We start from the raw sequence: 13750 nt of genomic DNA, 5'->3' as shown, positions 1-13750 counted from the left end.
TTCGAATATATTTTTGAGGAAATTAAGGCGTCTTTTGTCGTCTCTTCAAAAATCGTGTGGTCTAAATCTCAAATACATATTTTATTATGGCAAAAACTTGTGTGAGACGGTCTCACGGGTTATATTTGTGAGACGGATCTCTTCTTTGGGTAATCAATGAAAAAGTATTACTTATTATGCTAAGAGTATTACTTTTTATTGTAAATATGGGTAGGGTTGACCCGTCTCACAGATTAAGATCCGTGAGACGGTCTCACATAAGACCTACTCTTTTATTATTACTCTCATTCTTTCAATTTTATTTTGACATTGACATTTATTATTTGTTGATCCCAGCGTCCATTCATTCATTTTGATTCATAATTTACATTAAATGAAGATATTTTCAAATTTATTTACACTTTTTAAATAATTATCACTTAAAATAATAATATTATTATTTTAAAGTTTTTTAAATCATATCATCTTATTTTAATAGTCTTAAAATTAAAATTATATTATAAATTTGAAATGAATGAGTATAACGTAGAAAAAAATCATATGTTATTTTCATCAATTTCGAATTCTAAAAATAATATTAAAAATGAGATTGACATAATCAGATAGTATGAAGAGATTTTGAGAGTGATTTATGAGGTAAAATAATGTGTTTATATGAATGAAATGATTTGTGAAAGGATATGAGTATTTATAAAATGAAATTCTGTTTATCTATTAACATAATCGATAATCAGCCGTTGAAAATTTTAGTTTTTTTAAAAAAAATTATTTCACTTTTATTAAAATAATCGTTTGAAGAATCCTAAAAAAATTGCAACTTGAATTTTAATTAATTTATTGAAAAATATTAAAAAGAAAATATATATATTAAAATTTATGTATTGAAATCCTTAAACACTTGAGTTGCATTGAGATAAAAATTGTGAGACGTCTGTAAAATGCATAAATTTAGATTATATCCACAATTTTACACATACAACGTTTGTACAAAAATAATAGTATATATAATACATAATTCGAAAAATTTTAGAGCTGTCAATGGTCGTTCACTTTGTATAATTTTTTAAGACTACACCAGAAATTTTTTTATGGGAATTACGTATAGGCTGTGGGAGGTCAGTTATTTTTGTCACAATACAGTCATTTTGGGTGGATACGGTGACTTTGATCCTCTTTTAATAGAAAGGGTTGTGAAGATTTAATGTTACTTCTTCCCAATCTGTTCGTCTATTCATTCGTTCATTTGTTTGGGGTATTCTGTGTCGTCAACTTTTCAAGGATATATGCTATGATAATTTGAAATTTGAAAAGTGGGCAAGTGGGCGAGCTTACCGTTGGAGCTGGGCAGGTCGGATTAACATGTATGGTTTTTGCACTTTATATAACATTATCCTAATATTGATCAAAAAAATGTTTTTACATCAGAGATTTTATCCGGTACATATAGAAAGATAGCGATAGAATGTTTGCTCAACGATGGCCAAAGCGTTGGACTGTCTAACAAGATTATTATATAAACTTCTACAATGACTAAATTTATGTCAGACCGTGCCTATGTATCTGAGGAGCGACAATCCTTAATACGTTTCATTTAGAAGTCAATGAACTTCACTATAAACAAACACAAATTTTGGTACAAGTCTAGCAAATTCTCAAGACTAAACTTTATGGATGAGTAGATTAATACAAGCAGATTTTTGTTGCAGTGGAAGGTTTAAGTAAGTCTTGGCAAAAGTATTGGAGCTTATATATACCAGCGCAAGTCTGGAACATGTGAAAAGAGGAGTAACCTAACAAGACGGGTTCTTCAATCATCCTTGTAAACCAATTTCGCGTAATCGGGCACCCACATATTGTCCGTCACATAATTTTTAATTTCGTCCTGCAAAAAAGTCATCATATTTATATCAATGTAGCAGTTAGATTCAAACAATGACCAAGTGAGTCAATATCACAGAGGTGGCATGCCAAACTACATTAACCAGCACACAAAAGGATTTGCTTTGCTCCTTTAAATTGTTGCCAGAAACAAACATAAATACTGAGATACCGAATCTCACTCAAACATAAAAACAGAGAGAATATTCAGGAACGAACACTGATATTTAATTCGTGTGGGAAAATTCAAATAATATAGGAGGAAGACTTGTATTTAAAAGAATGAGATAAAAATTTGATTTTTTTTGGGTTCAACAGACCATCAATCCTCTCCACTGCTAGCTATGCACCTAATATTATTAGAGGGCTCCTAGTACGCATTCATGCTAACCTTCCACTAAATTAAGGGATCCAACTCGATGAGTTGGTGTGCGTTGTACAGGTAGCAACCATGAGATATTCTGAAAATGATTTTCCAACTATTTTAGCATTGGTTTTGAGGTTCTCGAATTAGCTACATACATACCATCTCTTTAAAATAGAAGACATCAAATATTTATAATGGCCATCCTCATCCATGGTAGGTGAAGAGAAGGCCTCAAAATAAAAAGGAAAAAGCCTCAACTGCTTGTCCATGTTAATGAATATACCTTGTTAAATTTCTGCAATTCTCGGGCATCTGTTTCGCGATATCCTTCTGCCAGATCCTCTTCTATGGCTTCTTTAATGACTGCTGCAGCGACCTCCTTTGTTATATCACGTATTCTGGTTGGATGTTTTGAAATTTAAGAAAAATAACGGCGTGGTTTGAACTAAATAGTAATTATATTCATACACATGCTTGAATACCTCGATATTGATGGATATATTATTCCTTTAAGTACCTCTTCCTCAGTCATATATGCAGCTAGGCTGTAGTTATAAACAAAGAATATAATTGTAGTGAATATCCAAGTAAAGAAATACTGATAGGCCAAAGATCTCTTCCCAATATCATGTAACTGAAATATCATTGATATTTTCCCAAAAACGAAGCAGAACCTAATAACAACAGTAGAGCAACCACTTTGTAACCGGTCACATAATGGCAGTTTTTGGTATTTGTTAGCACAAAAGGATTCCAATATTTAATATTTTTACTCATCGTAAAATCCAGATGATTCGTATAGTTCAGCTTCAATTGAGAAGCACCAGATGCCCTAATAAATTGTTCAAAAGTTCTACTTGTTCCATATATACACAGAACAATTTAGGAGATGAATATCTTTAGGTAATAGACTAAATTTGAATGCTCTATGGAGTACCATTCGGCTGCTGCCTGTAGCATTCCATCTGAGACAATCTTAGATCCAGATAAAAGTGTTCCAAGTCCAATCCTGCATCATTTGTCAGAAAAATTAGGACAAATGATAACTATATCAGTTATCAATCATAGATAAAAAAAATCAGCATCTAACCCGGGAAAAAGGAACATGTTGTTTGCCTGGTTGCAGTGGCCAACATGACCATTTCCTGTGAAATTTTGTTCCCTTTAGTGAACACAACAAATTTTTCAAGAGAAAGAACAACTAATTATCTTAGACCAAATAATTGTAATAGCCATTTGTCTGCCTATATTCTCTATATCACTGGTTTTCGCTTGCACGCCATTTACCAGCCTACATTCTCCACATCCCTGTATTAACTAGCATGCTTCGCTTGGTAATTCTCTAGAATACATACTGACATCCAAATGCACTCGCTGAACTATCTGTGTAGATACACAACCATAACGTAATAACTACTCCTCTCGTGAAACCTCAAAAGAAACATATTGGTCACTCAAAAGATGGCTATATCATGTGAAGCGAGCTTGAAGGCCATTGACATTATCTCTATTATATCAGTTTCTTAGCATAATACACTGATATCAAACAGTTGCCAATCTTTGAGGTTTCATTTTTGGGGAGTTTCTTGCATTCTAAGATCCATTCTTACTTGAATAGCTACAGAAACAAATCTAAAACCATGAAAACATTGTAATCTCTCTTCATTGCTTCACTAATTTCGTAGGTGGAATGGAGAGAGAGAAAATTGGGCCATGTGACAGAGTGTGCTTACATGCAACATATCAGTGAAGCATTTTTAAAACAACATGAAAGTTCCTTGATCATGAGCAAACCATTCAGATTGCCAATTATGTGAAACACAGTCAAAGCACTTTTTTCATCAACAAAGACATTGATCTCCTCAAACGAGTTTATATATAAACTGGAAGGATTTATATTTTCAGGATGGATCCATAGTTATCTGACGGGGGACAAGGCAAAACTAGGAAACCAGCATATAGGTCAATCAAAGTGAGTTTCCCTAGGCAAAGTCTATAAGAATAAACCATATGCTTGAGCAGTAAAGAACTTCAATTTATGACTTGACATTCAACTATAAAGAATCTTAGCAAATATGCGTGGAGATAGAATTTAACTAAAGAATTTGGGGTCAATCATGTTTAATATCTGGACAGAACACTTTTTAAACATCACTTCATAAGAAAGCACAATCACATTTTGGGTTGATAGTGCTAGGAGGGTCGTTGTCATGCACACTCTTCATACATTATTACTCATTTTTACAGACAAATCTCTACTTGGAACATGCATGCAATGGCGAGAAAGTAAAAAAAAAAATATGTTGGTAATTGGAGAATTAAGCACAATTACGATCCATACCTAGATTAACATTGCTAAAAGGGCTTCCACTTCCAAATATGATGTGTTCTCCGACAGTGGAAAATGCTTCCTCAGGTGTGCATTCAGCTGATAATAAATTTTTAAAAAATTATGAAGTGAAAAAATTGTTCAGATAACATGCTTAAAAAATATATCAAACATTACCATTTCTTGTAGGATTAGACATTGGAAAAATTGCTGGTCTAGTCGAAGTTGATTCTTTGAGAGCCTCTAGAACCTGAATAAAAATCATTTATTCTAGTTACTGCTCCAACGGCATCTAAATATGGATGGGATCTAAAAGAAAATGCAACAAGAACTATATATATGATTAAGACATCTTACAATGTTAGGAAAAATAAAATGTTAGGAAATAAGAAAACATGAAAATGATATCCATACCTCTTTGGAAAACAAGCCCCCAACAGCTGACAAGCCAAGAAGCACATCTGGCTTTACCTGCCGCACCTGGTTAGATATACACATAATTTTTCATGATTTTAACCACGTCTCATGTCTAGTATTGAAGACACGCAACAATGGTTCAATACACTTAACATTTCACAATATTTATGTCACAGTAACATAATAGACTGTTCCAGACATTAAGAAATAAAACAATTGAAAGGTCCTGAAGGTTTAGGATACCGACCACATCAGCAAGCTTTGCCCCTTCTGTCAGCCCTTGGCGTTCAGTTTCTTTGACTTTCCTAGCAAATGGGAGAGCATCTGGATCTATGTTTTCACGTGCCTCCGTTATGAGTCCCTAAGTCAGAAAGCATTATACTCGTAATACAACAATTGCTGCGAAGTAAGAATAAAAAAAACGCAGTAGATGTCTCAGCCTAAATAGTCAGAAGCACCTTTATTATCAATCACAAAGTAAATTTGATCGCAAATCAACATCAAAAACCAAATCAAATATACATCACTAAACCACTTACGTTGGCATCAACAACCCAAAATTGGCTCCTTGCACTTTCAAAAGCAACTTCAGTGTCTCCTAGCATTCTTGCCATTGTTTTTCTTGCGGCATTGAGAACTCCAATTCCAGCACTGCAGTAACAAAGATTCACTACCTTTATGATTGCACAATAGAAGAATGTGTTTCAATCCATGTGAAATATTTAGGCTTTGGAACGAAGCTAGACTGATGATAGGAGACTTCCGCTAATACAATTCATAAATTAATGATGTCTATTTGAAGGTTTCATCAATGAGAAGAATCAAATTTACTAGTAGGTATGCATGAGAAGACACATACCACTAGAAAAGTTAGCCGGGATTCAAAAAATTTCTCCAAATATACTCTTGATAACTATCTAATCGAAAATTTATTGTTCTATACCTGGTAAATAATTCACCTCGTTTTTACTCTCTACTTTAACCTGCATCACTCAAATATTTTACCGATAAGATAGTTTTCTTGATTTGGTTGAATCAAATTAATCTGGAATGCATTATATTGATACACGCTTCATCAGATTCTTTAAGTTTCATTGTATCCATGCGCACTACATGGTCAATCGCTCAGCACATCCCTATTGACTTGGTATGGACACTTCTCTGGAATCTTTTACAGACAAATGCTTCATCAATCTATGACACCATGCTTCTTGTAATATAGAATTTCCACATGAAGTGATCAATGCCTAACAATTTCTTAGGAGTAATTACTCTTCTGTTATTCAATTCAGTCACTAATACTAAATATTTCTTACAAAGCTGGGAAGAGGGAAAATAGGCATGTCATTCAAAATAATCACATAATATTTAAGACTGATACTATAACTATCTAATACTTCTGAAGAGAATAAGAAAGGACGGTAACAGAAAAAAATAAGTTACCTTCCAGCACCAGCAACAACGGTTTTCATTTTTGGGAAGTCAATCATTGGTCTACCTTGTGCTCTGACTGCTCCCAAAAGACCAGCAAGTGCAACTCCGGCTGTTCCCTAGAGTGGATATTGGCATGTAACAATGTATACAACATGATTTTTAATCAAAGCAGTAAGACTCGGCAACCAAAATTGATTTATACCATGTAACCACTTGGGAAAAAAATTTCCTTATCAAATCAAATTGAATCAAACATTAGATTGTGTCACTAGATTTGTAGGAGAAAGCAAAAAATTATCGCAACAGTCACCATGACTAGGATTCAGTTTGTGCATTTATGTATTCAGAGATGAGTAATCATAAAACAACCACGGCCTAGGTAATTCACTCTTGTTTATTCGAACTCCAGGATCCCAACCTTGGAAGCTTAAGTTCAATTTTGCAAGAACAAGAGATGGGTTACATGTGAAAATATGTGCACATCACCGGTCTTATGGCCCGAACATGCCAACATGTCTAAAACATGATATGCTAATGTACCACTCTCTCCAGCATCTAAAGAATTTTCAATGAACCACCAATCTATGATATGATTTAAAAACCTACGTTAAATAGACAGCATGAATAATCATGAACTATATACAAGTGACAATCCTTAGGGTGCTAAACTCTCAACTACTCTTGGACACTCAATTTAAAACTGCCCACCTGAACATCGTCGTTGAACATTCTGTATTCTTTCCTGTAACGCTGCAGCAATTTGAAGGCCCACTTGCTTTGAAAATCTTCAAACTGCACTAATCTTATATGCATTAATAATCATACTAAACCTTGCATAATCAGAAGAAAATATCATCCTGCAAAGCACATAAAGAAGCACCTGGACAATCACATGTGGCCAACGAGTAAAAACCGCTTCCATGAATTCATCAATAACAGCTATATACTCCTCTCCATCAAGGCGATGCTGTTGCAATCCCAAATCTGTAAGGTTAAAGTGGTAAGGTCGTTAAGAAATCCTCAGCATGGCCTATATATCTTCACAGCCCTGAGAGATGGAAAAATTTTCAGAATGCTTGGGAAAATGTCTGATAATGTATGAAAAAAGATGGAGTGGGTTTCCGAGAAGTAATGCAAGGCAGTCTTTATCTATTATGATTGAAGATAAGACAATTACACAAGGGGTCTTCTAAAAGCTTCTCGTTGTTCGTTCCAACATCAATCATGACAGGAAGTACCTATGGCATCAAACAAAGATGATCATAAATGAGCCTCTTCAATTGAAGGAAATGATATTCAATATTACCCTTGTTCAACAGAAATAAAAACCTGCCTTTTAACTACTGGCAAAACAAAAAATTAGATCAACGCTGAGAAAACAAGAAATATAAAATGGAATAGCACTGGTGCCCAAAAATTAATCTGTATTTGCAACTAAATCATAGGACATGATATAGAAGATGCAACTCATTAAAGGCTGGAAATCCAAGAGTACTAACATACAAAGAATCAGGAAAGGGGGAAAGATAAGCAAACTATGATAGAGGCTCAATTTCCAACATATTTTTTATGTGAACATACCTAAAAAATCAAGTAAATGGAACTATATTACCAACATTATAAATCTTATGACAGGAGAACTATAAAAAGTTAAAGACAATACACTTTGCTTCTTAAAAACTAAGAAGTTCTTGGGTCCCACTTGGAAATTTTGGGAGATTGCTACTAAAGAAAAATGTCATTTTTGGAATTATAATATATACCATCCTTGATTTCCTTAATTCTATCCGATTTGGTTTTTCTCATAGATATTTAGGATGTTAGTTTGCTAGGGTTCGATTTCACATATCTAATGCAATTTTATAGATTAAGAAAGAACAAGATAATACTCTCTTAGGATTTATCCCAGCAGCAGCAACATAAAGGTCCAATTTTCCAATCGCAATTCCAATACCCTGAACCCCAAGATCTCCAAGACCCAATATTCTGCTTCCGTCAGTTACAACAATCATATCAACCTGTATAGAAAAAGGAGGTAATTAAAATGCAGTAAGATGCTGCTGAAGAGACATTAAAATAATAATAATTTAGAAACAACGCTGATACGTTTTCATACTGTACAGCATTACTATTTACCTGCCACTAGGCATTATGTAAGTGTACAGGAAAAAAGTATGTCGAATCAAGGCCTGTGAACCTGTTTGTAATGTTTATTGGAAAGCAATTTGATGTCTACTCACCTAATCTCTATGGCATTTAAGTGACTCGGAGTCTTCTAGTACAAACTCATTCATCACTCATCAGGTAATTGAAATGCATGACGCAACTTTCATTTGATGCTGGTGATAACATATGTAGGAACAACAGAACAGTTACAACTTAAAACTTAGCTATCTAGCATCAATTAGTGAAGCAAAAGAACCGCCCTCAGATAGACATTATCAGATACTTTGGATTTTGACATGACAGATCAATGTCTTTGGCACACTGAACTGTTCTCAAAAATTGAGCATGGAAACAGCTAAAGTCAGCAGTGTTCTCAGACAAAGACACTAACAAGAATAACAAACCTGGTCGGCTGGCCAATTATAAACCATAGACATCATTTCTCCGCGATCTGCTGCGCTAAAATACATTCCCCTAGGTCGTCGGAACAAGCCGCCATAATTTTGACAAACATGACCAACGGTTGGAGTATAGACTATGGGTGCATACTCCTCAATATTGTCGATCAGAACCTGTAAACATCAAATCGAGATTACAAAACGAGAGAGAGAGAGAGAGAGAGAGAGAGAGAGAGAGAGAGAGAGAGAGAGAGAGAGAGAGAGATAATCAACTATATCACAAGATATATATATCCATCAAAGGTGGTGTTCTCGGATAACGTAATAGTGAGTAAAAGGTTGAGACTTGTGGTGAGTAAGCAAGAGGATTCCTGGGCATGGACATCAGAGAAGGATAAGATGCCAATTGTAAAGGAATCAAAGGCATTAAGCAAACAATCCACTTTTGACTGGTCCAACCTATTCGACTATCAGTAAAATATTAACAGTCTTAATGCATGCCTTTAGTTTTGTTGTCACAACGGGATGTCAGTGTTCTCTCAGCACGTGCATCAATTTAACACCATCAATGGTAACTTTCCATCAATTTAGTTTATTTGCATTAATTTTATCCTTCCATCATTAGATATGTTAAATAAAGTTAGCAAATGAAAATAAAGTAATGAGTCTGATTTCGGAAGTACATAAATTAGCACTAAGACATAAAAATTGATTATAAGATGAATAACTAAAGAATTTACCTTGATTTTGCATGGGCAACCAATATCATAAGAATGTTGTTTGATTTAGCAAACAGTCAGGAGATTATAGTGCAGTATCAATGTCCTACTTGAGAGGACGATGATGCAGCTACCTCGAGAACTTGAAATATTTCATCTCTGTTGCCATAGGACTAAGGAAAAGAAGTAAAGAATAGTTCACTGACCTTATAATACATTGTCTCGTTTCTATCATGCAAGCGGTTAAGAATGCGCCATTTAGCCACACTGTATGGATCAGATGGCCCATCTCTAGCACTTACTTGAAGCCTTTTCAAGTCCACCACTGTGATTTGAAGAAAGAAAAGCAAAGACAGGCACTATAAGAAAATGAAACTAAAAAATGTTACTCCTCGACTTAAAAACTCAAAGGTCACTCTTTTATTCAAGCACTTCTGTGGTACAAACTGGAAAATATTGATTTCTACACAAGTTCGATCTAATATATACAAAATGACAGGCCTTTCAAAGTCTGATAGACTCTCTTTGTAGTCTCTGAACACTGTAACATTCTTAATTTAAAGTAGTTTGCAAATTTTCCTATTCTTCAGCGACTCTCAAGTCTTCGGGCGATAGCGGCCAAGTGGCATTTATCTCACATTGCATATCTGTTTCGCAACGTCTGTACAAATAAAAATCCTTATGGGGGTCTATAAATAACAGATAAAGGTAAATATATCTAGGTTTATTACTTTACAATCAATTCAAAATAGTGGTAGGCTTAGAAGAACCATTTAGCAACACTAATCACCTCTTAATTAGCTTATCAATCCCTGTAGCCCGGATCTTGCGCCTAAATAAATTATTTCCAAATTTGATAGTCCTCTTGTGATTTAGAATTCTTCAATACTTTGGGCAAAACCGGAACTTACCTAAATATACTATTTTCTGAAAGTTTAAAACCCGACCCGTGCGTGGTTATAAATGCTCAGTATACACAAACCAGTATCATTTAGACATAATTCATACAAATCAATCAGTGGATATAACTTACTAAACCGCTTGATTTGTTGTTCAGAAGTCATTACACTTGGTGGCAGTAGACCACGAAGGTCGAGACGATCACGTTCGGTCATGGAAAATGCAGTTCCCTATATAATTAAACACGACAATGAGAAACCAAACATCCAAGATGTTTGCTCATCTCCAAACATAAACAAAGAAATAAAAGAAGAGTAATTTTTTGTGAAAGAGACGTGATAAATGTCCACAAAAGACTAAACACGAGAAGAAACTAAAAATACCAATGCCGGTAAAAGAACTTGTTACTGTGTACAATTTCTAAGTTATCAAGCAAAATAAAGAATGATAGTGGTGGTGCAAGGTATATGCTGGACAGTATGGCTAAAAAGAAATCGAAGAATTTTTGAAGATAACGAGTACAATAGAGATCAGTGCTGGGATAAAATCAAGACAAAAGTTGCTTTGTGGATCGGAATTCATGATAAATTCAAGAACGTGTCGATCTTAGATATTTTGAGAGATTGGGCTTATGTGTATCATTGATACCGCTTGATATTATGTAACTCTTGTTACTAGTAGACAAATAGTTCACAGTGTAAATAACTCTTATCATATCATTAATAAAATATTGTTTCGTATAAAAAAAAAAGATTAGAGTTAAAGCATTGACATAGAAAGTGTCATTAATGTCACAGATACCAAACTCCTCGGACCATTGTCCAATGGATCAGAATATTAAATATGGTTTTGATAATTGTTCAGTTATGCGGGTATTTTACATGTTCCATAGCAAACCATTGCTGTTTTGGGCTCTCCCCTTGATTTTAGGTTTCACAGTAAACCATTACAGTTGTGGTGAAGTCAAGTAATTCAAATATTTTCAATTACAACTCTGTTTCATGATACAGACATTATGCACTATGCCAGCTGAAATTGATGGTACGTGGTCATCCGAATTTTGTGAAAAGTGCATATTAGTCCTGCTTATATTTCTACATTATTTCATAGTGTGATGCATAAATAGGATGTTGTACCTAACCCCGTTTACCTTACTTTAACCTTCACATAACACTAACTAACAATATACCGTGCAATTTCAGTACTATCAATCACGCACTCCTCGAGAATCACCAAACCAAACACTTACTCAACCTTCATACGTGCAAACAGGATCAATTTAGAATTAACAACCAAATCACAGCCAGCCATCCAAAACTCAAACCACCACTAACACAAATCCTAAAGATCTTTAAATCACAGCACGCACGAATCCCACACACACAATTAACCCAAAAAAACGTCGATCGCCTTTCGTTCTCACCTTGTTGAACCATGGATCGTGAAGGATATCAAGGCTGCGCTTGTTAACAATGGTAGGACGGTGGCCCTCCGCCGTGGTGAAAAACCTCGAACCATTCACATTCACCGCGGCAACATTAGCCCGCCGAGAATGCAAACGCTTCAACAAAGCGGACGAAATCTTCGTCTGATGCGAAAAATTCACCATTCTTAGCAGAGGAAATCGAACATGTAGCTCCAGCAGTAATGATACAGTTATTTATGTTATCAGTTTACTTCACCGAAGAAATCGTAATAGGCACAACACATTGACTAATGCCAGAGAAAGTGGATGCATGGGAAATTGTACTTAAGGTAAGAAAAACTGTACGTTGGCATGTGAATTAGTAATTAAATGTATATTGAGAAATAGTCAAAATTTTCAGTGGAGTAAAAATGGAAAGTTGTGGTCGTCGGGTCAACGGATTTTGAAGTTCGGGCAAACGGAGCAAATTGCGGGTCCGTGTTGACGCAAGTACTCTGACCGATCAGATAGAGGAATCGCAATTTTACACCCTGTAAGATGTGATAATTGTAAATGCCTCCTAAAGAATTAAAAAATGTCAAATTAAAATGAGTAGCTCTCTTGTGAGACGGTTTCACGAATATTTGAATGTGAGACGGGTCAATCCTACCGATATTCACAATAAAAAGTAATATTTTTAACATAAAAAATAATATTTTTTATTAATGACCCAGGGGCGGATCTAGGATTTCGACACTGGGGGGCCGCTTACAAAAGACAAACAAAAATTTAAAAGAGAAAAGACAAAAATTCTACGGGTTACATTGAACAAAACATCAACCGTACGTTTCTTAACAACGTACGGTTTTGATAATAACCGTCGCAATATAACGACGGTTTTGACAATAACCGTCGCTGATATTGCAACGGTTTTCCGATGGTTTGGTTAAATCCGTCGCTATATACTAAAAAATTTTTTTAAATTTTTTGGGGGGGGCCGTGGCCCCCGTTCGCCCTACACTAAATCCGTCCCTGTGATGACCCAAATAAGATATTTGTCTCACAAACTACGATCTTGGAGTTCTGACTGGTCACTCTCGTCTCTTAAATTGGATGAAAACAATGGGATGATATTAGGTAATAGTTAATTATAGGACCACTACGAATAATTCTCGGCATGACTGGAATATAATTTTTACATATAAGAGGCTTAGCGTTTAGCCTCTTTTGTGAAATTTTTAGTAAGCACAAATTTTTTTATAAAAATTTAATTTAATTAGTTATTACGTCTTCTATTTTTCAAATATAAGCTAAACATTTGTTACGTATGTTGTAATAACACGTGCCTAAACGCAATTATTAATAATTTTTGTGACTTTTTGTCAAATCTTTAAAAATAATATTTGTTAATGAGTATTTCCTTTCCATGATTGAACATATTATTTTTTAATCTGATTATTTTAAAATTTCTAATATTGTTTGAAATGATAAATTCATTACTAAACAAAAAGTGTTACTTTTATTATTTTGAAAATTTTAAAAATACATATAACAAAATAAATAATATTATTGGTGATAGTAAACTAAATAAAAATATTAATATTCAAAAGAATAATAATAATTAATAATATGAAATTTAGTCGTAGCAGCAGTAATAATGTAAAAATTATTAAATAAATGCTAATTAATAAAACTGACTTTTTTCAATTTTATTAAAGTTGAGGGCGTGATAATAAC

The 13750-nt window shown here is 34.3% G+C and overlaps 1 protein-coding gene across 1 annotated transcript; it reads right to left on the bottom strand.

The window, feature by feature from the left end:
• Positions 1-1573: 1573 nt before the first annotated feature.
• Positions 1574-12279, bottom strand: LOC140813492 (NAD-dependent malic enzyme, mitochondrial). Its single transcript, XM_073171980.1, has 19 exons — positions 12032-12279; positions 10742-10838; positions 9915-10033; positions 8996-9163; positions 8315-8443; positions 7603-7663; positions 7306-7409; positions 7134-7217; positions 6435-6541; positions 5531-5642; positions 5239-5352; positions 4989-5054; positions 4752-4824; positions 4587-4673; positions 3336-3390; positions 3183-3254; positions 2728-2790; positions 2529-2643; positions 1574-1882 (listed from the first exon to the last, which is right to left on the bottom strand). Exons 1-19 carry the CDS (start codon positions 12215-12217, stop codon positions 1808-1810), a joined length of 1887 nt encoding a protein of 628 aa, XP_073028081.1. The 5' UTR covers positions 12218-12279; the 3' UTR covers positions 1574-1807.
• Between the last annotated feature and the right edge of the window lie 1471 nt (positions 12280-13750).

Source organism: Primulina eburnea, chromosome 15 (genome assembly GCF_022965805.1).
Source record: "Primulina eburnea isolate SZY01 chromosome 15, ASM2296580v1, whole genome shotgun sequence".
Taxonomy (NCBI): Eukaryota; Viridiplantae; Streptophyta; class Magnoliopsida; order Lamiales; family Gesneriaceae; genus Primulina; species Primulina eburnea.
Note: the sequence above shows the minus strand (reverse complement) of the source record. Positions and strands in the feature narration are given on the sequence as shown.

Bases quoted from the DNA above. Each gene is read 5' to 3' on its own strand.
- LOC140813492 (XM_073171980.1), bottom strand. From the start codon at position 12,217: ATGGTGAATTTTTCGCATCAGACGAAGATTTCGTCCGCTTTGTTGAAG. The intron at 7,410-7,602 runs GTAATTGTCTTA...TTAACCTTACAG, and splicing joins GCTTTTAGAAGACCCCTTGT to ATTTGGGATTGCAACAGCAT. The intron at 2,644-2,727 runs GTATTCAAGCAT...ACATCCAACCAG, and splicing joins ATATATCCATCAATATCGAG to AATACGTGATATAACAAAGG.